Genomic DNA, 22,495 nt, shown 5'->3' on the forward strand with positions numbered 1-22,495 from the left:
AATATTGTATAATTAAACAAAATGTTCACGCCAAGTCACTCAATTTTTTTTGGTTCCATATTCACATAGATTCTTTTTATGCAAGCGCAAATCTACTTCAACAACTATAACCAAAGAAAATGTATGTTAATATCGGCCATATTTAAATAGCACTTTTAATGAAAACTATTGTCATTTTTATTTAAAAAATACTTTTTATGAATGAAATTAAGTTGCACGGTATCAATGTTAGACAGTTGATTGTATTACCTGTCACTGCTTGAGTAATTATACATAACACCGGACATTACTGTGTGCCTGGATTGCGGGTCAAGTGTGATATGGAGTTAATGGAAGCAGCTCAAAGTGATACAACCACACAGATCAACCAACTTACATAATGTTCATAATCTTTAATTTATGAATTTTTCTAATATCCCAATATACAATAAGAAATTGTTCCAAAAACAGATTTGGATAATTCATTGAAGTGTTAAACATGTGGCAAAAAAGTTTAAATGTAACTCACTATATACTTTACTTTCTTTTTGGGTTCTTTAAAATTAGTGCTTAAACATAACAGTTTTCCAACATATATCAGAAGTTCACTCAAGGGCTACAACTAATGTTTTATCCAAAAATAATTCAAGGGCATTACCTCCCTTCAAAAATCTACCTGAATACCATCCATACCTCTATAGTGGAGAGCTCCTTCCACAGGGGCTGGCTGATTCCCATGTTGTCCAACATCCGGGAAAACTTGAAGCGATTCTCTGCATTATCCACACACTCTGGTGACGTACCAAGGATCCGGGCCTGAACAGAATAACACATCATAAGTTCAATTGATGCAACAACACTGTTTACCGACAAATATGACTTCACTATGGCATACTATTAATTCCCACAAAACAGGAACTTTTTTGGAAACATATGTACTGTCTTTGGATGAAATTAAACAGAATAACACAATTAGTTGGTAATAAAACAGAAAGACAGACTCCACAATTGCCATATTGCATGTGCTGACATATCTTTCAGGCTTGTAATTGTAACTATGTACTGCAGACAAGACTGCTGAGGAAGGATCCTAAAACTGTTGTTGTGTTATTTTTCTAGTCAATTAAGGCACAAAACTCAACAATTGCATGGCAACACTTATAAAACAATAAGTTATTGGAAATTCTTTAGGTCTGGCCAAATTTGTTTTAAGTTTCTGCATGACATCGACACTAATGCATTTTTTCTATGACGCTGAAACTGGCAACAACACCACTGCAATGAAAGTAACAACTTTTTTTCTTCAAAAAGGGGCAAGCTTAATTATAACAAGAGTTGTCTGACCTTGTTTCTCTGCAGGGGCATGGCGATGTTGTTAGGTAGTTGTCCTCCTACTGAGAGAATAATTCCCTCTGGATTCTCGAGCAAGTAGATGTCCATCACAGTCTGAAATTATCAGGATCAGTGAATAAGAAATGAAAGCCAAATTATACATAGTACTCCATGAGCTTAAAGACCCAACTGGGGTATAAAAGGGAGGTAATGGCAGGTGGGTGTTTTCCCCTGTTTTTTGAAAGCATTTCAAATCAGGGAAGCATTTTTCAAAATTTTAACCTTAAATCAAATTATTGCAACCCATAAAATTTTAGGCATGTAGTTTGAAAGTGTGTCCATCAATATGTATACATATATCATAGTTATATGTTAAAACATGGTCTTGATAATAAGATGCATATCTTCAATTTCAAAATTTTAATATTGTAGGAGGAGCTAATAAACTGGCTTGATCATGTGATCTTCTGTTTGTAAACATGAGCACATGTAATACAGGTCTATCTAGAATCAGATTTTCAATAATGTAAATGGCATGCATATAAACTTACTGAGTTCAGCTGTATTTTTTCTCACAACAGGGACAATAAAATTCCAGTGAATATAACACAGTGATATCATTATGATAATGCCAGCTGTATTTGGGTATTTTGATCAGACCAATTCAAGTACACATCTTGGCATTATTTCTCTTTGTATTCTGAATACTGTCACATCAACATTGTCCCTTGCATTAGTCTAGCTGTCTGTTTTAAATACATTTGATTGTTTCATGCACTGTGATCTAACATTGACCAGAACTTTTTATATCTCACTCTGCAAACTGTTCTATTTTGTTCATGTGTTGACTCTACACCGAGCCTTGCCTGTTCATGTGTAATATGTCACACATATTGAACATAAACACTCTGTACATGTTCCATCTTAAATATCATTTTCATTAGTTTCTCATTTTCCTGTATATTAAAATATTATTTTTAGGGATGGAAACCGGATACCAAATTGGTATCCTGATATTCGTATCAAGTATTCGAATACTATCCGGATACTTGTATCAAAATGTTTTCATAATAAGTAAATTTCCTAGTATATGTCACCCACCTTCTGTTATTTGAGATAATTGTCCATTTAATTTATAATTCGTCATATGGCAATTTCACTTTTTCATTCATTCTTTCTCAGTCTTAATCATTTATAATGTTATAATCAAATCTAAACAACTCATTTTAAGTCATAAAACTCATGATGAATACCACATAAACACCTCGCGAATTTGATAGTCACTTCGGTCGAGGTGGTTGCTTGGTTACTGCCACGTGCCACGAGTTTGTTATTTATCAGCAGGTTTCATGTTAAATAGCGCTTTGATTATTTGATAGTCGATTGTAATTTTATTTCATTACATTGTTTGATTTAATGGAATACCTACAATTTCTGCGGTGTTTTGTAATGAAGGATATAATTGCGGAAAAGATAAGAAGACAAATTCTTTATTTACATGCGTGTACTTATTTATTTATCAATAAACTAAACATGTTTACATATCGTAGGAAAAATAAAATACACTAGGCATATATCCGTAGTCGTGATACAGGAATAACGATTAAAACAAGATGCAAAATGATGGAAATTTGATTGAAAAGTGAAAAGATAAACAAATTTGTTTTTGTATTTGTTGTTCAGATAGCAATAATTTCTTCATGCATATTGAACAAAAATATGATTGGTCATTAATAGCTTTGATTGCACGACCCTTAACTTGTGATTGGACGATCAATTCCTACGGATTAATGATCAATCCGTTTAATATCAACTAGTGCCAATAAGTGTCAATTAAGCACATCTGAGATCATAAAACAACACTTGTCATTGTAAACAAGATTATAGAACTTCACATGGTGCTGCACAAGGACACAATATCACGCCTTGTGCAAACACCCAATTAGCAGACGATTTGTGACACATACCCGCTTCGCGACAGACACTGTTGATCACCTGAAATATTTCATCTGAAAAGTTTTATAACAATTGCTAAGTCTCTGCTAAGCTATTTCATTGAAAATTAAATTCTTAACGAATATTCAAATACCCATTTTGGTATCCGAATACTTGCGTGATATCCGGATATCCGGATACTCGGATATTCGCTTCCATCCCTAATTATTTTCCAAAATGCTCCTTCTGATGTCGAATGCAATCCCAGCTGATGTTCATACTCTAAATTATTATGTAACACATCCTGTTGTTTTGACTGTTCATTCACATCCATTTATTTGTAAATTTTAACAAAATCCCAATTATTGTGATTGAATAATGCTTTATGGTTAATTTTTGCTCCTTGTTTAATAAAATTGACAGATCAAACTGCTTATTTCCATCCATATTCAATGTGATGATATCCAAAAGAATGACTGTGAAAGCAATAAAATGGAGCCAAAATCATCCCGCCAGAAATAAACTTTCCTATTGAAATATAATAGGGTAGGTCGCTTATACACAAATTATTTTTTAGAGTAATTATGAAAAGTTGTGTCAATATAAATTAACCATTCTTTGAAAATGTTCAAGAACATAGATTGTAGATTTGAGTGTTACGTTTTAAAGCAATAAAAACACTTTATATTAAAATGCAATTTTACTTAAAAAGAAATACCACCCATTCAATATATGAACTGTTCCAATTTGCATGGGTCAGTTGGTCAGGGCTAAAGACTTCGCATTTTGGAACATTTCTAGGCCAAAGTTGTAAACACTTTCTTATATAAATAATCTGTTAATTGAGCCTTACAACATCTGAAATCATTCCAACAAAGTAGCTACTCACTCAGATATGGGTTATGTTTGTTTACATTCTTGGGCTATAAATACTTAACAGGTACTGACCCTAACTGATAAGCCACTCCTCTTCTATAGCTCATTTACATCCGATAGTCTGATCGGATGTTGGGTCTTTAAGATAATATTAGCTCTAAAAATGACCCGTCAAATTCTTAAACCTAGTATGGGCTTGCAAGATTAAGGTCCCCAGTTCTAGAAAATTTCTCAGCTTAATTAGAAACTTATTTCAGTTCACAAAATGACTTTCCTACACTTTATTTCACAAAATAAACAAGAAATGCTGCAAAGTGACAACACCAGGTTTTAAATGATAAACATAAAAAGTTCAGCCCAAACCCAATCCATTAACTCTTCCTATATGCCAAGTTTGGCCACAATATGTCAACCCTAACAAAAAGATATTCAGTTTCAACGTTTTTTTTCTATTTTTAGTTACAGTGACCTAAACATTAAATGCAGCTTCTTATCTTTATATACAACTAAATATTAAATTTTCACGAACTAACAAGTTCTAAAATTGATCCAAATGACCAGACAAATTATTACTGATTATTGATTGTGGTTTTAGACTGATTTTCAATCCCTTGCTTACACAGTCCATGTACTAAGCAACAAAACTTGAAAGCTTCATAAAAAAAAAGCAAATTCACCTCATTTATCACATATATATTCAACTGCCAAGCAGCTAGATAATTAATCTTTCAAACAAAGAACTAAAAAAACCTTTGTAAGCCTTACCTCAAAAGAGATTTCCTCGAAGTACAATCTGTCGCACATGTCGTAGTCTGTACTGACCGTCTCTGGGTTACAGTTCACCATGATCGTCTTGTGCCCCATCTGAAAAAACAAGCTAGTTTTGATGTGTTTGTTACAAGTATGACAATCTGTCTGTGCCCATTGGCAGCATTATATATATATGGCTTAAACTCACCGTGATTCCATCACGGGTATAAAATCATTCCAACAAGGGTGATTCATGCATAATTATGTAATACTGCAATACCATTTATCACATTCTTTGTATGTAAAACTACTTATTTTAAAGGTTCACACTAACTATACCTTTCTGAGTTCCCGTATGCAGTTGACAGCGCACCAGTCAAACTCCACACTGCTGCCGATACGATACACACCGCTTCCCAGGACCATCACATGACCTGTACACAGAACAAATGGACTTGTACATCTAACAAGACTACTTCAGGCAAACCCCAACACAAGTGAGTAGTCTGCCTTTGTTAAAATGGGAATAACTCAACAAATATAAACACCAGAGTTAATGTGTTAGCTTCACATATTGTTGATATGTACTATATGTACCAAGTTTTGTATGAATACCTAGATAGTTTTCGTTTATGGCCTGGAAAGTCAAGGCTCAATACCTAGACTTGTCTTCTTTGAAAACAGACAGCTAACAAAGAGTCAGCCTAAAGCTCATTAATTTAATGTAGGATGATAAATCTCCAGACTTTTCATTCTTGGTTTTCTTACCAATTAAATACACATATACATCATTAAATTTAACAAAATCAATGAACTAATTTTTGATAACATTGATGTCTTTTTTACCTCATACAATTGTTTGTCTTGGTCCATAACATGCAGTCCAAAACAGACACTCACTGACCCATCTATGCTATCTACTGGAATAGGTCTATAATGCTTTACAATTCAGAAAATTCTTTGCCCCTTATTTGACAATAAATACTTACCCCCATAGAATGGAAGGTCATGATCCATGGCGTTGTATGTCAGATAGAGATAGTTGGTCTGGGCCGGCCACTCAGCAGCCACTGTGTCGATCTGTTTCACGTAGGGGAGAATTGCCATCCCTCGCCGTATCTTACGCACTACTTGACTTGTACTAGGGTTAGAAACATAACAGTTTTGATATACAATACTACTATCTTGGGCCTGTGGTATTTTGTTTAACACATTCCTTATCTCTTGAATATAACAAAGAGATCATTTAATGAGCCTTTTAACAAAATGTCATTCTTGAATAAATTAAGAGACAACAGTCGGACCGCATGTCATTTCTGTAGAATATATATGCATTTGTTTTAGCAAAAACTAAAAGATGTTTTAAAGTTTAAATATGCAGATTATAAAAAAGCAAAAAATAATAAAAGATTCAGATTTCTTACTGGATATTTATTTGTACCAAACAATGAGCTTGCAGAGTAAATGTGAATGTTTCATGTCAGTTAATTTCCTGCAAACAAGAAGCATAACTCAACAATTATAAAAGCCAGAGTGGTGGGCCTTGCTGTACATCTGCGTATTGTCTCCAGAAACATTTCTACCCCCGTTTTAGTTGAATATCATTACGTTTTTTTGTGTTAATTAGCCAAGCTTCAAGTTTTTTCACAATGAGGCTGATGATGACAACGACATCAATGCTATCATAATACACTACTTTTTACTATTTGAAAAACAGACAAGATAATATCAATAAAAAACAATTTTTTAATACTATTTGTCACAATGTCTCACCTTTCCACATGTTTAGCAATCTGCTCATCGCAAAACCCGAGCTGCTTGGCGGACAACATTAGTGGCGCTGGGATCTTATTGGTCTTAAAGATTATAAAAGTAAACTTATTGATGTCACAACAATATGTTTTTCACTAATTTATCAATTAACGCCTATAAAATTGATATTTTTCCTAAAATTAGTATTAAGGAAACTAAAATTTGGTGAAATTTGGTATATAAGATCAGGCTGTATTTCACACATGATCACAGAAAAATCTATTCTCACACTTTGCTATGCTGATAGCGAAAATATTTTCTTCAGTGATCACTCATTCAAATTAATTTTGACCTTAAAACGCTCCAAAATTAAACATCCTCTATTTCTTACACTTTTTTAACCAAAAATACTAACCGCCCCTTTAAATTCTGCCATTGTCTGTTGAAGGTCGGTGATGTTTTTGAACTTGTGAAGGAACCATCGGTCAATCTTGGTCAGCTCGTACAAGCGGTCAATGGAGTAGCCGCAACGTAAGGCAAGGGCTAGGATTAAGATTCGCTTATCTGTTGGCTCCTGTAGCTCCTATAATAATTATACACAAGATTTGATCACGGAAGTTATCAAATATCTGGAACATTCATGTAATTTAACATCTAAAATCAGAAATATCATGGACATCACCAATTATGGCTTTTTCACTTTTATTTTCCAAATTTCCCCCAAAAAATAATTTTAAAATTGCACAATAAAATTTCGCAAAATTGAGCATTTTGGGTTGCAAAGATGATATGAACTCAGTAGCTACAGTTTTAGGATAAATTAAGAACACCAGACAATATGAGTTTCTCATTTAACAAAATAAATGTCTGTGGGTTTTTTTCTTCACTTATAAATATCATTTATCAATAATAGTTTCAGAAATGAAAACTCCACAAAATGTCCAGCTAAAACAAAGAGGAATTTTGACAGTTTAAACTGTAAACACTGCTTTAAAACATGGAATGAATCAAAGAAAGTAATTAACAAGAAGAAATATTATGATAGCATGCTTTTCTGATGACTAGTATCGCATCTCATTTGGTGGATAAACATACATCCGTCCCCGACAAACTGAAAATGATGCAGGATATCAGCAACCATCTTTTCATAACATCCGGTATGTACCAACCTTTGCCTCAAATTCTTCTCCGTGTGGTTCAAACCCAAGTAGGTTTTCATCCATCATCCGTAACGCCTTCTGAAAGGCTTCCTCAAACTTCCGGCCAATAGCCATCACCTCTCCAACACTCTTCATGGAACTACCAATCTGCAATGTGTACAATGTATTCTAGCATGGCTGCGGAATTGTTCACCATAATCGTGTAGTATATGTAGTATGCATTAGTGAACAGTGGTAGCATTGTACGACGTCAACTTTTTTTTTTTTAAGCAATGTCATTTTCATACACTGTGTAAATAAATCTGCTTTATTACCCACACTTTTGGCTTCAAAGATTAGATTATTGTGATGTCAAAACTATGCTCTGACTAGCTGTATATCACTTGTTTTAACTCAAACTAGGCTTAAATCAATCGTATATGTCTCAAAGTATAAAAAACAATCAAACCTTATCAGATATTGGTTACTCATGTTCATAATGTTACTCATAAGAATGATCCCTAACAACACCCACTACATACATATATCCATCATAGTTTCCATGGAGCCTTGCCATTTAGGCTTGATCTCATTTCATATTGCTACATACTTATGTATGTACACATATAACATTTTACAATGTAACATGTACAACATGGTACATTGCTACATGTATAGCATTCTCTGAACACTTATTATAAATAACGTGATCTGCATTGTACAGCTACCATTAGGAATCAACAAACCATGATCTTTTATTTTTACCATGCTTTGCTAAAGTCTCAACCAGCAGGTTTTCTTTGTAACATGCAATTTTTCCTTTCTTACATGTTCATTGGCAATTTCATATTTGTGTTCATCATTCTTGCATATTGTTTACCATAAAAAATTCTCTTTTATATACATGTGTTCACCAATCTTTTGTATTGTTTCCCTTAACAAGATCTTTATTATATACATGTGTTCACCATGCTTGTTTATTGTTTACCATAAAAAATTTCTCCATTACCTACATGTGTTTATCATTCTTGTATATTGTTAACCATACCATTTACTATACCCACCTTACAAGATACACGTGAAAACTTCTTCAGATCCCATCTTGGAATCTTTACTACACAATAATCCAGACTCGGCTCAAAACAGGCAGTTGTGGAGTCCGTGACGGAGTTTTTCAGTTCTGGTAGTGGCATGTTAAGGGAGAGCTTTGCCGCTACATAAGCCAGAGGGTAGCCTGTGGCCTTGCTGGCTAAGGCCGAACTCCTTGACAGTCGTGCATTTACTTCTATGATGAAATACTGAAAAATATATGGACTTCTGAAAGAACAATCTTCAGAGAAGGGTTTTCTGATTAACACAATGAAATCTTTCTTTCTTCATGAAAATAGTACTCTATTATAAAACTATTTTTTTCAAAATCTAAGCAAATATTCTGACTCCCAAATTTATACTCCGACTATTAAAAATTTACATGACTGTTTAAGAGTATAGACAGCTTCTAAATTGGTAAAAATACTTCACAGACTACAATGTAGAATAGGGGTTTTAGCCAGGTTTAAAAAGGGACAGGGTGCTGCAGAACAGGAGTAGGGCCCTAATGGAGAAAACAGCACATTGTGTCAGCTCTATTTTACAGAAAATGTTAGGAAATGTGCTAAACAGAAGTAATATAAAAATTCAACTCCCAAAAATGTCGAGTCTGTATGTATAAGTATTTAAATCTATAAAGGCAGAAGTATGCACATTCTGGTCTCCAGCTTGGCAAAAGGGTGCTACCAAAAAAGAGCAGGGTGCAGCACCGTTATATAACTCATCAGCTAAAACCCTATAGTGGAACTACTATAAGCCTACCTCCTGAGACTCAGGGTTGAGCGCATACTGTATGTTACACTCTCCAACAACCTTCAGGTGGCGTATGACCTTGATGGCTGTGGACCGTAGAATGTTGTATTCCACATTGGTGAGCGTCTGACTGGGAGCCACCACAATTGACTCTCCAGTGTGGATTCCCAGGGGGTCGACATTTTCCATGTTACACACCTGTCAAAAAAAGGGTAAATACTGTTTCCGAGAAATACAACACAGTGAAAGCAATTTCCTGCACTGTTGGTCAGCAGTGTCCACAAAGGTCAATGTCTGACTTAGAGTCATCTGTGTAAAATCCCGTTTTTCCAAGACCTACACCTTTCAACAATGAAATCATGTTTGATGAATTAAGATCTGGAAACTGGTTTCTTTTGCCATAAAATACTTGTTTAAGAAACAGACAGAAAATCGAGATGATATTATTAAAATTTGGAAGATTAACTATTTGTAAATAAATGATCTACTTAATACCAATGTCATACAGTAACTGCTATTGTATTTGTATCTGACCAATTCTTTTAATTCCATGTGTATTCAACATGTTAGAATAGAATAGCCCCAAATGCATATGTTAGGACCTGCACACACCATGATTGATACAGAAAGCATCCCTGACCATTGAGTGTTCCATGCATGTTTATGCAATAAATAGATAAAAACTTGCACTCACAGTGATACAGTTGTCATAGGCGTCCCTGACCACCTCATATTCAACCTCCTTCCAGCCCTTCAGTGACTTGTCAACCAACACTTGGCTGGTGTGGGCGAACGCTGCTGTGGCCAGGCTTATCAGCTCCTCTTCATTATCAGCAAATCCCGAGCCCAGACCGCCAAGAGCAAAGGCTGCCCTTACCAGGACCGGATATCCAAGCCTTCCTGCAGCCTCAACAGCCTAAGAAAAAATAGGGCATGAAAGAATAATCTCTATTCAAAAGTTAGTCACTCAAGTAACAATATATTTGAAGGTGATTAAAGGCAAATTGATGAATGATAATTGATTCTGTTATCAATTAAATTCTTCCAGACTTATATAATTTAGATTTTACATCCGAAATGTTGAAAACAAGTGCTGTAAATAGACAAGCAAAGGGAAAAAGACATGGGCGAGAAACAGTTATGTGAGGGAAATAGACACATGAAGTAAACAAGAGCTGTCACAGTATGTGACGAATGCCCCCGAATGTGACATTGACCTACGAACAAGGTCAGTACATGAAAAGTTGATCTTGCCTTTACGTGTCAAATACATATGGCAAGTTATTTTAAATTGCCTCTAAACATAAAAAATACCACCCATACTTGACAACCTACACTGTTATGTCCTTATATTCAGAATTCCCTTGTGAATAAACACTTAGTGTATCTTTCACCTTAGAGGTAGGGACATGGGTCTTGCACACGACACGTCGTCTTCGTATGTGGAACACATGTAGCAAGTGATTTTAAAATCTGTCCATACAAGGGAAAGTAACAGCCCGGACACGACAACCTAAACTCTATGTCCTTATATGCAGCATTCCATTGTGAATAAACACTAAGTGTGACCTTGACCTTTGAGGTAGGGACACGGGTCTTGCACGCGACACGTCGTCTTGGTATGTGGAACACATGTGGCAAGTTATTTTAAAATCTGTCCATACAAGGGAAAGTTACAGCCCGGACACGACAACCTATACTCTATGTCCTTATATGCAGCACTCCATTGTGAATAAACACTAAGTGTGACCTTGACCTTTGAGGCAGGGACACGGGTCTTGCACACGACACGTCGTCTTGGTATGTGGAACACATGTGGCAAGTAATTTAAAATCTGTCCATACAAGGGAAAGTTACAGCCCGGACACGACAACCTATACTCTATGTCCTTATATGCAGCACTCCATTGTGAATAAACACCAAGTGTGACCTTGACCTTTGAGGTAGGGACACGGGTCTTGCACGCGACACGTCGTCTTGGTATGTGGAACACATGTGGCAAGTTATTTTAAAATCTGTCCATACAAGAGAAAGTTACAGCCCGTACATGACAACCTATACTCTATGTCCTTATATGCAGCATTCCATTGTGAATAAACACTAAGTGTGACCTTGACCTTTGAAGTAGGGACACGGGTCTTGCACGCAACACGTTGTCTTGGTATGTGGAACACATGTGGCAAGTTATTTTAAAATCTGTCCATACAAGGGAAAGTTACAGCCCGGACACGACAACCTATACTCTATGTCCTTATATGCAGCACTCCATTGTGAATAAACACCAAGTGTGACCTTGATCTTTGAGGTAGGGACACGGGTCTTGCACGCGACACGTCGTCTTGGTATGTGGAACACATGTGGCAAGTTATTTTAAAATCTGTCCATACAGGAGAAAGTTACAGCCCGGACATGACAACCTATACTCTATGTCCTTATATGCAGCACTCCATTGTGAATAAACACTAAGTGTGACCTTGACCTTTGAGGTAGGGACACGAGTCTTGCACGCCACACGTTGTCTTGGTATGTGGAACACATGTGGCAAGTTATTTTAAAATCTGTCCATACAAGGGAAAGTTATAGAGCCGGCCGGCCGGACGGACGGACGGACGGTGCGATTTTAATATGCCCACCTTCGGGGGCATAAAAAAACAATAGACACATGAAGTAAAAAAAACAAGTGTGGGAAATGGATAAGTGAGGGAAATAGACCAGTGCAGGAAAATGACATCTTCTGCAAATAGATATGCGAGGTAAATAGACACATACAGAAAATAGACCAGTGCGAGCAATAGAAAAGTGAGGGAAATAGTCAAGTGAGTAAAATAGACAAGAGCAGGAAGTAGACCAGTTATGAAATAGACCAGTGAGGGAAATAGACCAGTGCAGGATATAGACATGTGAGGGAAATAGACCAGTGACGGAAATTGACCAGTATGGCCGTTAGAGATATAGACCAGTACAGGATAGACTTTTGCAAGAAATAGACAGTTAATAGACAAGGAGATGTTTCTAATAAAATGCAAGCTTGCAGACTATTGTCTATACAATCTGTGCAAGCTATTGGTTAATATTACTTCCTGGTTATAAGGGTTATTAACTCACAAATTATTGTAAGGGTTGTTATGTATTCCCCTCTGAAAAGTTTTCTCACATCATTACAGTCTTCCTCAAATAATAAAGTTCAAACTGGAAATTTCATTCCCATTTAAGTCAGCCATTTTTAACCATAAACAGTAGGGAGTCAGACAGACACTGTTTTTACACAGGAGTCTGAATGACAACCAATATTGTAGAATCCAGGGCATCGTTGTCAATATAGATATTAAAGCTTGAGATTCTATATAACAAGGCATAACCATTTTGGGGCTAATAACTAATACAGAAAAAAATATAGTAAGAACATTTATAGTACAGATACTGGGAGCAACTTTCCAGGTGCCCCCAACCACCTACAAGCAGCGTTAAATTTTATGACTAAGATTTCTTATTGAAACAGGACCCCTAGTCTTACTCATTGATTCCAGTGGTTGAAGAAAAAGACTAATTCATCATCCTACATAAAGGAGAAATATTTCAATAACATTACCAAATATAATCACTGGGCAGTATAAAGAAAGATTAAACCTCAAATGCAATTTTAGAGCCAAGATGCAGATGGTAAACCGCATTATAACAGGGTTTGAATATAACTTTGAGGAGCACTCGCAAAATTTTGCGAGTGCTTTTTGAGGCAACTCGCAAAATGAAAAATCAACTTGCAATTTTATTATTTGCTTTATTCCCTATAATATTGTCTAATTTAAGTAGAAATTTACACCTAAGACATATTATGAATATAAAAACGTATCGATCTTGAGTAACTAAACTACTAGAACTTGTTGATGTTATTCTTTTTGGGGAGTACGAAAAGACTCATCAGATGCTAGCCGCTTCTTGATTACAAAGCTGTCCAATAATTTGACATTGTTCACCCTCGCCATCGGGTAATATCCATTCGGCAAGCACGGTACAGATTTCATTAAGTCTATAAGTATTAAAAGCAATAACATTATAAATTTAAAATAAATGAAAGAAACAGTAAAATTAATGTAGCCATGATGCTCTGGACCATGAAATATATCGATTGACGAAGTCTATTCACTTTGGCAGTTGGGCGGAGATATATCAAAGGTTTACATATAGTGCGTGAACGCGCTAAATTTAGCCAATGATTAAGCTAGGTGATTACGTCATTTGTATTCACTTTGTATTATGCACGCCTTGGGAAAGATTCGAGATAAAACTCGGCCTTTTCCGTATTTGTTCTATTTTTGAAAACTTACTAGAGCATGACTCCGTACTGTCTTTTTTATACTGGTAGTGTAAACATGCCACTTACAGGGTGTTTACACTCGACTACGCAGCGGAGTTAAGTTCATATTTATTCTACTTTCCTTTTAACATTTTGTGGTCTAGAAAAAGCCACTCGCAGAATTTTGCGAGCTTGAATAGAAGTCACTCGCAATTTGCAAATGTCGCTCGCATTTTGCAAGTATGCGAGTCTAAATTCGAACCCTGATTATAAATTCAGTTTTTCTTTTATATGTACAAGGTGTCTTGAGGACACTGAAGCTCAAAAATCAAGGAGTCCTAGGGCCACTATTACAAACAGTCTGAAGTGTTGAGTTAAAACATTTACTGAATTTCATAACTATTTGAAATTGTATATTAATTTTTGCAAAACAAATGGAAAAAAGATGATTTTTTTTGTAATTTGCTTTTCTGAGACTTATAACTGGTCGTAATCATGATCCCAGGCCAAAATTGAGGAATCTAAAGACTCCCTTTAGAGTCGATCGCTGGAAGGTTATGGCCCCTTTGTCTTCACCTATAAAAAAAGCTTGCTGTATAAACATTCTTGTCTCATCTCTAGTTACCTGTTCCACACTGTATGCAGCCTCACTTGGGGCCACATGCTCATTTATTTCAGCCATCTTCTCTGAAAACACCTTCCTGTCCTCTGTCCACTCAATTGACTTCACCTGAAGTAGAAAAGTATCTAGTCAGATGCTTTTTCAACTGTTTTATACAGGGGAACAGATAAACTGTTTCTTGGGGTGTTTACCTCATTAATTCTGGTAATAAAGCAATAGTTTCAGAATCTAAGGTTTACGAAAAGAAAAGAAATTTTAAAACAGAAATAATGTGTTGAAAATTACACACAAACTATTCCGAAAACCCAATTCACATTTGACAAAAATCCAATTGAAATTTAACAATATTAAACTCCTGAAAAACCTTATCTACAGCTCTGTTCATATGGTGTATACCCAGAGGATAATAAACAACAGTCATTATTAAGAAGTTCATTAGAACACAGTATCTCTTGCTGCTATACCTTTACCTAATTGTTATATCTCAGCCTTACTCCATTTTTTAACATATACATGTTTATTCAAATGCATGGTTAAGCATCAATTAATAAAATTGTACCATTTTGCAAGTGTTTTTGTATGAACTTGTGCAACTTAACCATACTGTTATCATACTTTCGTGTGATAAATTACAACCCTCATACCTGAAAGTTGTCTTAGACAACATGGTACAAAATAGTAACATTACCCACAACTCTTGTGGGTACAGTTTCAATAACTTGGATTGTGGGTAAACTATTACTTCTGTCATTGGTAGTTTCAACATTTCAAACATTCCCATAATTTTATCATTAAAAGCTCAGCTCCATATGATAATGATATGTAAAATATGCTTGTTATTTATCAGTATGTCATATATTTGTTATTCATAGCAATTCTATACATATTGAAATTGAATCAATACAATACAGTTTGAACTTGAAGACATGTTTTAAACAAGAGATGTTTGTCAAACATTATGCCCCCCTGAGTGCCATGTTGTCAGGATTATATGGACAATTAAATGAAATATGCATGGACCGAAATGACAGCTGATTTGTCACTGACAATGGATGCCGTTGAGGCAGTTTTAAAATAAGGACCATTCAATGGGTGAGGATAGTGTGTTATGACCATGACCTTTGACTTTATGACCTCAAAATCCATAGGAATCATCAGCTGGGCACCAAAAACCTAATTGTCAAGTTTGAGGGCCATGGGTGCAGGCATTGACAAGTTATCACACAGACAAGCTTTTTTCGTTCAAGGTCACCATGACCGTGACCTTTGACCCGATGACCCCTAAAATTATAAGGTGTCATCTACAGGTCAGATGTAACTCCAAGTCAAGTTTGAGGGCCATGGGTACAGGCATTGTCGAGTTATCAATCAAAACATTTTTGCATTCAAGGTCACTGTAAACTTGACCTTTGACCCGATGACTCCTTAAGTCAATACAGGTCACCTATTGGTCAGGCCCAACTTCCATGTCAAGTTTGATGATCATAGGTTCAGGCTTTGTTGAGATATTGTTGACTTTTTTGCATTAAAGGTTTCTGTGACCTTGACCTTGGCCCAATGACCCCTAAAGTCAAGAGGGGTCATCTACTAGTCAGGCCCAACCTTCATGTCATGTTTGATGACCATAGGTCCAGGAATTGTCGAGTTTGCTTTCAAGGTCACTATGACCTTGACCTTTGTCTCCTAAAATCACTAGGGGTCATCTACTGGTCGGGCCCAACCTTCATGTCCAGTTTGAGGGCCATGGGTGCAGGCATTGTTGAGTTATCACAAGGACAACCTTTTATCATTCAAGGTCACTGTGACCTTGACCTTTGGCCCAATGACCCCTAAAATCAATAGGGGCCATCTACTGGTCAGGCCCAACACCCAAGTCAATTTTGAGGGCCATGGGTGTAGGCATTGTCAAATTATCACTCGGACAAGCCTTTACCATTCAAGGTCACTGTGACCTTGCCCTTTAAACAGATAACCCCCAAAAACAAAAGAGGCCATCTACTGGTCAGGCCCAACCTCCAAGTCAAGTTTGACAGCCATGGGTGCAGGCATTCTTGAGTTATCACACAGACAACCTTTTACAATTCAAGGTCACTGTGACCTTGACCTTTGGCCCAATGACCCTCAAAAACATTAGGGGTCATCTATTGGTCATGCCCAACCTCCAAGTCAAGTGTGAGGGCCATGGTTGCAGGCATTGTCAAGTTATCACTCGGACAACCTTTTATCATTTAAGGTCACTGTGACCTTGACCTTTGGCTTGATGACCCCTAAAATCAATAGGGGCCATCTACTGGTCAGGCCCAATCTTCATGTCAAGTTTGGTGACCATCTGTCCAGGCACTGTTGAGTTAACACTCGGACAAGATTTGGTCTAAAAAAGGAAAAGACAAGTAAATTACATGGGTGCAGGCATTGTCAAGTTATCACATGGACAACCTTTTACCATTCAAGGACACTGTGACCTTGACCTTTGGCTCTATGACCCCTCTGACAAGCCTTTACCAGATTCACCTTTAAACAGATAACCCCCAAAAACAAAAGAGGTCATCTACTGGTCAGATCCCAACCTCCAAGTAGATGGCCCATATTGATTTAAGGGGGTCATCGAGCCAAAGGTCAAGGTCACAGTGACCTTGAATGGTAAAAGGTTGTCCATGTGATAACTTGACAATGCCTGCACCCATGGCCCTCAAACTTGACTTGGAGGTTGGGCCTGACCAGTAGATGGCCCCTATTGATTTTAGGGGTCATCGAGCCAAAGGTCAAGGTCACAGTGACCTTGAATGATAAAAGGTTGTCCGAGTGATAACTTGAGGTCAAGCCTTTACGGACAAGCCTTTACCAGATTGACCTTTAAACAGATAACCCCCAAAAACAAAAGAGGCCATCTACTGGTCAGATCCCAACCTCCAAGTCAAGTTTGACAACCATGGGTGCAGGCATTGTCAAGTTATCACTCGGACAACCTTTTATCATTCAAGGTCACTGTGACCTTGATCTTTGCAGGCATTGTCAAGTTATCACATAATCAACCTTTTACCATTCAAGGACACTGTGACCTTGACCTTTGGCTCGATGACCCCTAAAATCAATAGGGGCCATCTACTGGTCAGGCCCAACCTCCAAGTCAAGTTTGAGGGCCATGGGTGCAGGCATTGTCAAGTTATCACATGGACAACCTTTTACCATTCAAGGACACTGTGACCTTGACCCGATGACCCCTAAAAACAATAGGGGTCATCTACTGGTCAGGCCCAACCTCCAAGTTTAGGGGCCATGGATGCAGGCATTGTAAAGTTATCACATGGACAACCTTTTACCATTCAAGGTCACTGTGACCTTGACCATTGGCCTGATGACCCCCAAATACAATAGGGGTCATCTACCGATCAGGCCAAACTTCCATATCAAGTTTGATGATCATAGGTCTAGGCATTGTTGTGTTATCACTGGGACAAGCTTTAAAATTCTCTTACCATTCAAGGTCACTGTGACCTTGACCTTTGACCCAATGAGCCCTAAAATCAATAGGGGTCATTCACTGGTCAGGCTCAACCTTCATGTCAAGTTTGGAGACCATCTGTCCAGGCACTGTTGAGTTATCACTCGGACAAGATTTGGTCTACCGACGGACGGACCGACCGACCGACATGTGCAAAGCAATATACCCCTCTTCTTCGAAGGGGGGCTTAATAATAGATGATAGAAAATTTTAAAATGTTCTTTACCTGTGTGCCAAGAACTCGGACATTGTATTTGTCGAGTATTCCCGAGTTGGTGAGCTGTATGCCACAGTTGAGGGCAGTCTGACCCCCAAATGTCAGCAATATACCGTCTGGACGCTCACTCTGTATCACCTGATAGAAACAGAAAACCATCAAATGTCAGCAATATACCGTCTGGACGCTCACTCTGTATCACCTGATAGAAACAGAAAACCATCAAATGTCTGCAATTTCCGTCTGGATGCTCCTTCTGTATCACCTGATAGAAACAGAAAACCATCAAATGTCTGCAATTTCCGTCTGGACGCTCACTCTGTATCACCTGATAGAAACAGAAAACCATCAAATGTCAGCAATATACCGTCTGGATGCTCACTCTGTATCACCTGATAGAAACAGAAAACCATCAAATGTCAGCAATATACCGTCTGGACGCTCACTCTGTATCACCTGATAGAAACAGAAAACCATCAAATGTCAGCAATTTCCGTCTGGATGCTCACTCTGTATCACCTGATAGAAACAGAAAACCATCAAATGTCAGCAATATACCGTCTGGATGCTCACTCTGTATCACCTGATAGAAACAGAAAACCATCAAATGTCATTAAGTACACAATTTTCAAATGACCTCCAATCTTCAAAACAAAATTGATTTGAAAGATAAAAGATTTTTTATACATCTCATAAGTTTGATTTTAAGTCACTCAAAGAGGACTTAAAATGGCATGGTCTGTATTAAAAAAGTTGGTATTATTTCCCTATGTTCTGACAGCACATGCACTATACTCTTATGCAACATTCAATTATAAACCTGTAAGCTTGAGCTTGACCTTTGAGATATGGACTTAAGTCTTACATGCGACATATCATCTTTATATACCAAACACAAGTGCCAATTTATTTTAAAACTCCCTCTGTGCATGACAAAGTAACAGCCAGGACACGACCAACTATATTCTATATGCATATAAGCAGCATTGTATAAAGATAAACCACTAACTTTCACCTTGACCTTTGAGGTAGGAATGTGGCTCTAGCTAACAACAAGTCATGTACCAAACACATGTGCACAATAATTCTAAGATCCCTCACTGCAATATTACAGCATGGACACAAAAAATAAGATAGATGGAATAAAAAAAACACGCTAATAAATACTTGGACAGGAACTAACCTGAGCGACATAGTCATGTGTTATAGGGAGGAAGTATGTTTTCTCTGCCATGCCCTTGGATGTCTGCACGGTGGCGATGTTGGGGTTGATCAGGACTGTCTGTATCCCTTCCTCCTTCAGGGCCTTCAATGCCTGCCAGAGAAATCAAAACTTGAATGTTTACATGATACAGGTAGGAAAAAGACAAGTAAATTACATAAAACTTATTTCTTTACCTTTGGCCCCATTTTCTCAAAGAATCTTGAGTCTTCCATCAAGGATGAAGCTTAGGTCATTTTTTTTTTTTGGTGAAATTTCATTCTTTTAAAGGAAATTATTTGAAAGATAATAAATAAACAATATAGAATGTTTATAAAATCAAGTTAAAGCAAGTAATTTGGTTGAATAAAAAAATTACACTTAAACCTGTTACACTTATTAACATATTTCAAGTCCTTGGGGCTGTGGCTACATGTGTACCATTATTTATGATCTTATGATCTATTTAGCAATCTGAATTCAGTACTACCCCAACCCACCAATTTTCAAGGGTAGTCAAACTTGCCTACCTGCCATTACACAGTCTACCTGAGCTAAGAAGTACACTTTGTGGCTTCTGTGTGTTCAATAAGCGTATGGACAATATTGCCTACAATTTATTCAGCAGTCAGTTCTTCCACTCAACTGTGATCCAGCTCACTTGGCATATAGTCAGTCCACCTGAGCCGAGTACTTTACAGGGCTTCTAGTAGATAATCTCCAACAAGGGTAAGGAGCATACTGTATACAATGTATTCAGCAATCTGTACTTCCACCCACCTGTGATCCAGCCCAGCTTGGCCAATAGTCAGCCCTGACATGGATACAGATCATATGATATACAAAGTATTCAGCAGTCAGCACTTCCACCCACCTGTGATCCAGAGTAGTCAAACTCCCCTGCCTGACCTATTGAAAGTCCGCCGGAGCCGAGGAGTAGTACTTTACGGGGCTTCTGGGTAATTATCTCCGACAAGGGTATGGGGCTCCGTAACACTCCATTAAGACGATCCTTCACAGAGGGGCTGATATAAGGAAATACAATTAGTTAGTCTTGAACATTTGACATTTCATACATTAAATATTTGAACTTTGAACATTTGACCTCTAAATTCATAAGAAGTTAAATATTTTGCTTTTTAAAACAAGAATTATTGGTTTTATCTGTTAATAAAATGAATGATTAATTACCCAAGCGCAATGACTCACAATAATGACCACATTACAAGATCACATATCTCCAAAAACATATTTCATTGATATTTGCTTTATAGTAAATTTTTCGGCCCTTTTTAGGGCAAAAATTCAGCTCCATTCCCCTTCTGAAAAAAGAGTCAAGCACAGACATGCTTATAACCTGACCTGTATCTCATCAGTTTATGGCCTCTAACTTGATCGAGAAACACATCAAAGAGATGTTCAAGGTCACGGGGACCAGCCATGTGTTCTGGGTGAAACTGTACACTGAAATAACAAGTTTGATTATCATGTTTAGCTGAAAAAGTTATTAACTTAAATTTTGAAAGAACACTGACATAACCAAATAATTTTAACCAAAGAAAATTTACATTCATGACCAAACATTTTATCCATTATCTTCATTGACTGCAAGTCACTACTAATCTTCACGATTTGTTCCAGCATATTTTTGTGATTATAAAAATATTCTCTCTTAAAACTGTTCTATGAAGCAAATGAATACCTGAACACTGGTTTAGTCTCATGAACAATGCCTTCATTTGTCTTATCGTTGGCATTCACAAAGAGCTCTGACCAGCCTTTGGGGAGGTTTGTGGCATCGACAGCGAACCCATGGTTCTGTGTGGTGATGTAGCAGCGAATTGAGCCGCTGTACATGCATGGCTGGTTGTGGCCTCGGTTTCCAAACCTGGAATGGTAGAACATTGCTAAATTGTTAGCCATACAATATATAGTGTATTTACATCTGAACAGTGACATGGCCAAGACATAATTGTGTGGTTTTGGTTTCTTCTTGGCCAAAAACAGGTAGGTAGGTAGACTTAATTTTATTATTAGGCTTTATGTAAGAACGCTAGGTTCATTATTGGGGAATGGCATAAAGTAATCTTCAGTATCAAGCTTTTGAAACATATATTAAAACACACACACACATTTTATTTTATTTTGTAGTTACAGTTTGGCAACCCGAATCAGAAGAATTTGACATTTTGTCATCCTATAAAAGATATCATTCATAATATTAAAACAACAACGTAAACTACCTTTAAAGATTCATGGACCTTACAAACACATCATAACAATAAGCGCCGCCATTCTATTGTTTGTCACAGGAAACTATGACATCATCATATTTCCCTCTTATGTCATATTAACTATTACACCTTTTTCTTTTCGTTGCCATTCATGTATGAAAAAAATATTTTATCACTAACATTTTTAGACATTTAAAAAACTCATTGGTAAATCGTGAATTCTTACCAATTGATTATCACCCAGCAATGATTATTGGATTATGTTCGATGATCACTACTTATTAGTTCTAATATTGACTGGCAGACTGCATTTTATACAAGTGACCTTCTAATTGTCCGAGCCCACAATATACTTACAGACAATGCGAATGTCCGTCGGACAGTCGGACATGTCCGGTATATATCCATGTTGACCGACGAAACTTTTGGGTCAATACTAAACTGCTGACCGATTAGCTGACCATATAGAAATAGAAGAGAGTTGCTGACCAATTGCTGACCATATAGACAAAGAAGGAAAACCAATGTAACGTATAGGGAAACTCGATATTGGAAAGTTACTGTCCAATTTCTTAGCTGACCAATGTAACGTATAGAGAAACCCGATATTTATATATACATATTAAGTGACTTTTATTCAGGCAATTGCGCTTGTACAAAAGTACAAAAGATGACAAAAAAATATATGAGTCAAATATTAAAACTCTTTTGCAATGTGAAACGAAAGAACTACAAAAACGATCAGTGGAAGGCGGAAAAAACAAACAAGAGGCCTAAAAGGGCCTATGCTCTACTGGCATGGTTTTTGTGGTCATATCAA

General features: G+C 36.9%; 1 protein-coding gene across 5 annotated transcripts in view; it reads right to left on the reverse strand.

Moving 5' to 3' along the window:
- Positions 1-22,495, reverse strand: part of LOC128203694 (CAD protein-like) — a 70,332-nt gene that overhangs the window by 40,905 nt on the left and 6,932 nt on the right. For all 5 annotated transcript variants that reach the window (XM_052905217.1, XM_052905220.1, XM_052905219.1 and 2 more), the window contains 17 exons: positions 21,144-21,329; positions 20,804-20,905; positions 20,316-20,466; positions 19,424-19,555; positions 18,250-18,378; positions 14,525-14,629; positions 10,300-10,521; positions 9,615-9,803; positions 8,828-9,061; positions 7,794-7,931; positions 7,040-7,207; positions 6,646-6,728; positions 5,862-6,013; positions 5,212-5,306; positions 4,888-4,986; positions 1,324-1,425; positions 673-795 (listed from right to left, as the gene is read on the reverse strand). In XM_052905217.1, the coding sequence (XP_052761177.1) occupies positions 673-795; positions 1,324-1,425; positions 4,888-4,986; positions 5,212-5,306; positions 5,862-6,013; positions 6,646-6,728; positions 7,040-7,207; positions 7,794-7,931; positions 8,828-9,061; positions 9,615-9,803; positions 10,300-10,521; positions 14,525-14,629; positions 18,250-18,378; positions 19,424-19,555; positions 20,316-20,466; positions 20,804-20,905; positions 21,144-21,329 (2,410 nt within the window). The remainder of the gene's footprint in view (positions 1-672; positions 796-1,323; positions 1,426-4,887; positions 4,987-5,211; positions 5,307-5,861; positions 6,014-6,645; positions 6,729-7,039; positions 7,208-7,793; positions 7,932-8,827; positions 9,062-9,614; positions 9,804-10,299; positions 10,522-14,524; positions 14,630-18,249; positions 18,379-19,423; positions 19,556-20,315; positions 20,467-20,803; positions 20,906-21,143; positions 21,330-22,495) is intronic.

Source organism: Mya arenaria, chromosome 9, assembly GCF_026914265.1.
Source record: "Mya arenaria isolate MELC-2E11 chromosome 9, ASM2691426v1".
Taxonomy (NCBI): domain Eukaryota; kingdom Metazoa; phylum Mollusca; class Bivalvia; order Myida; family Myidae; genus Mya; species Mya arenaria.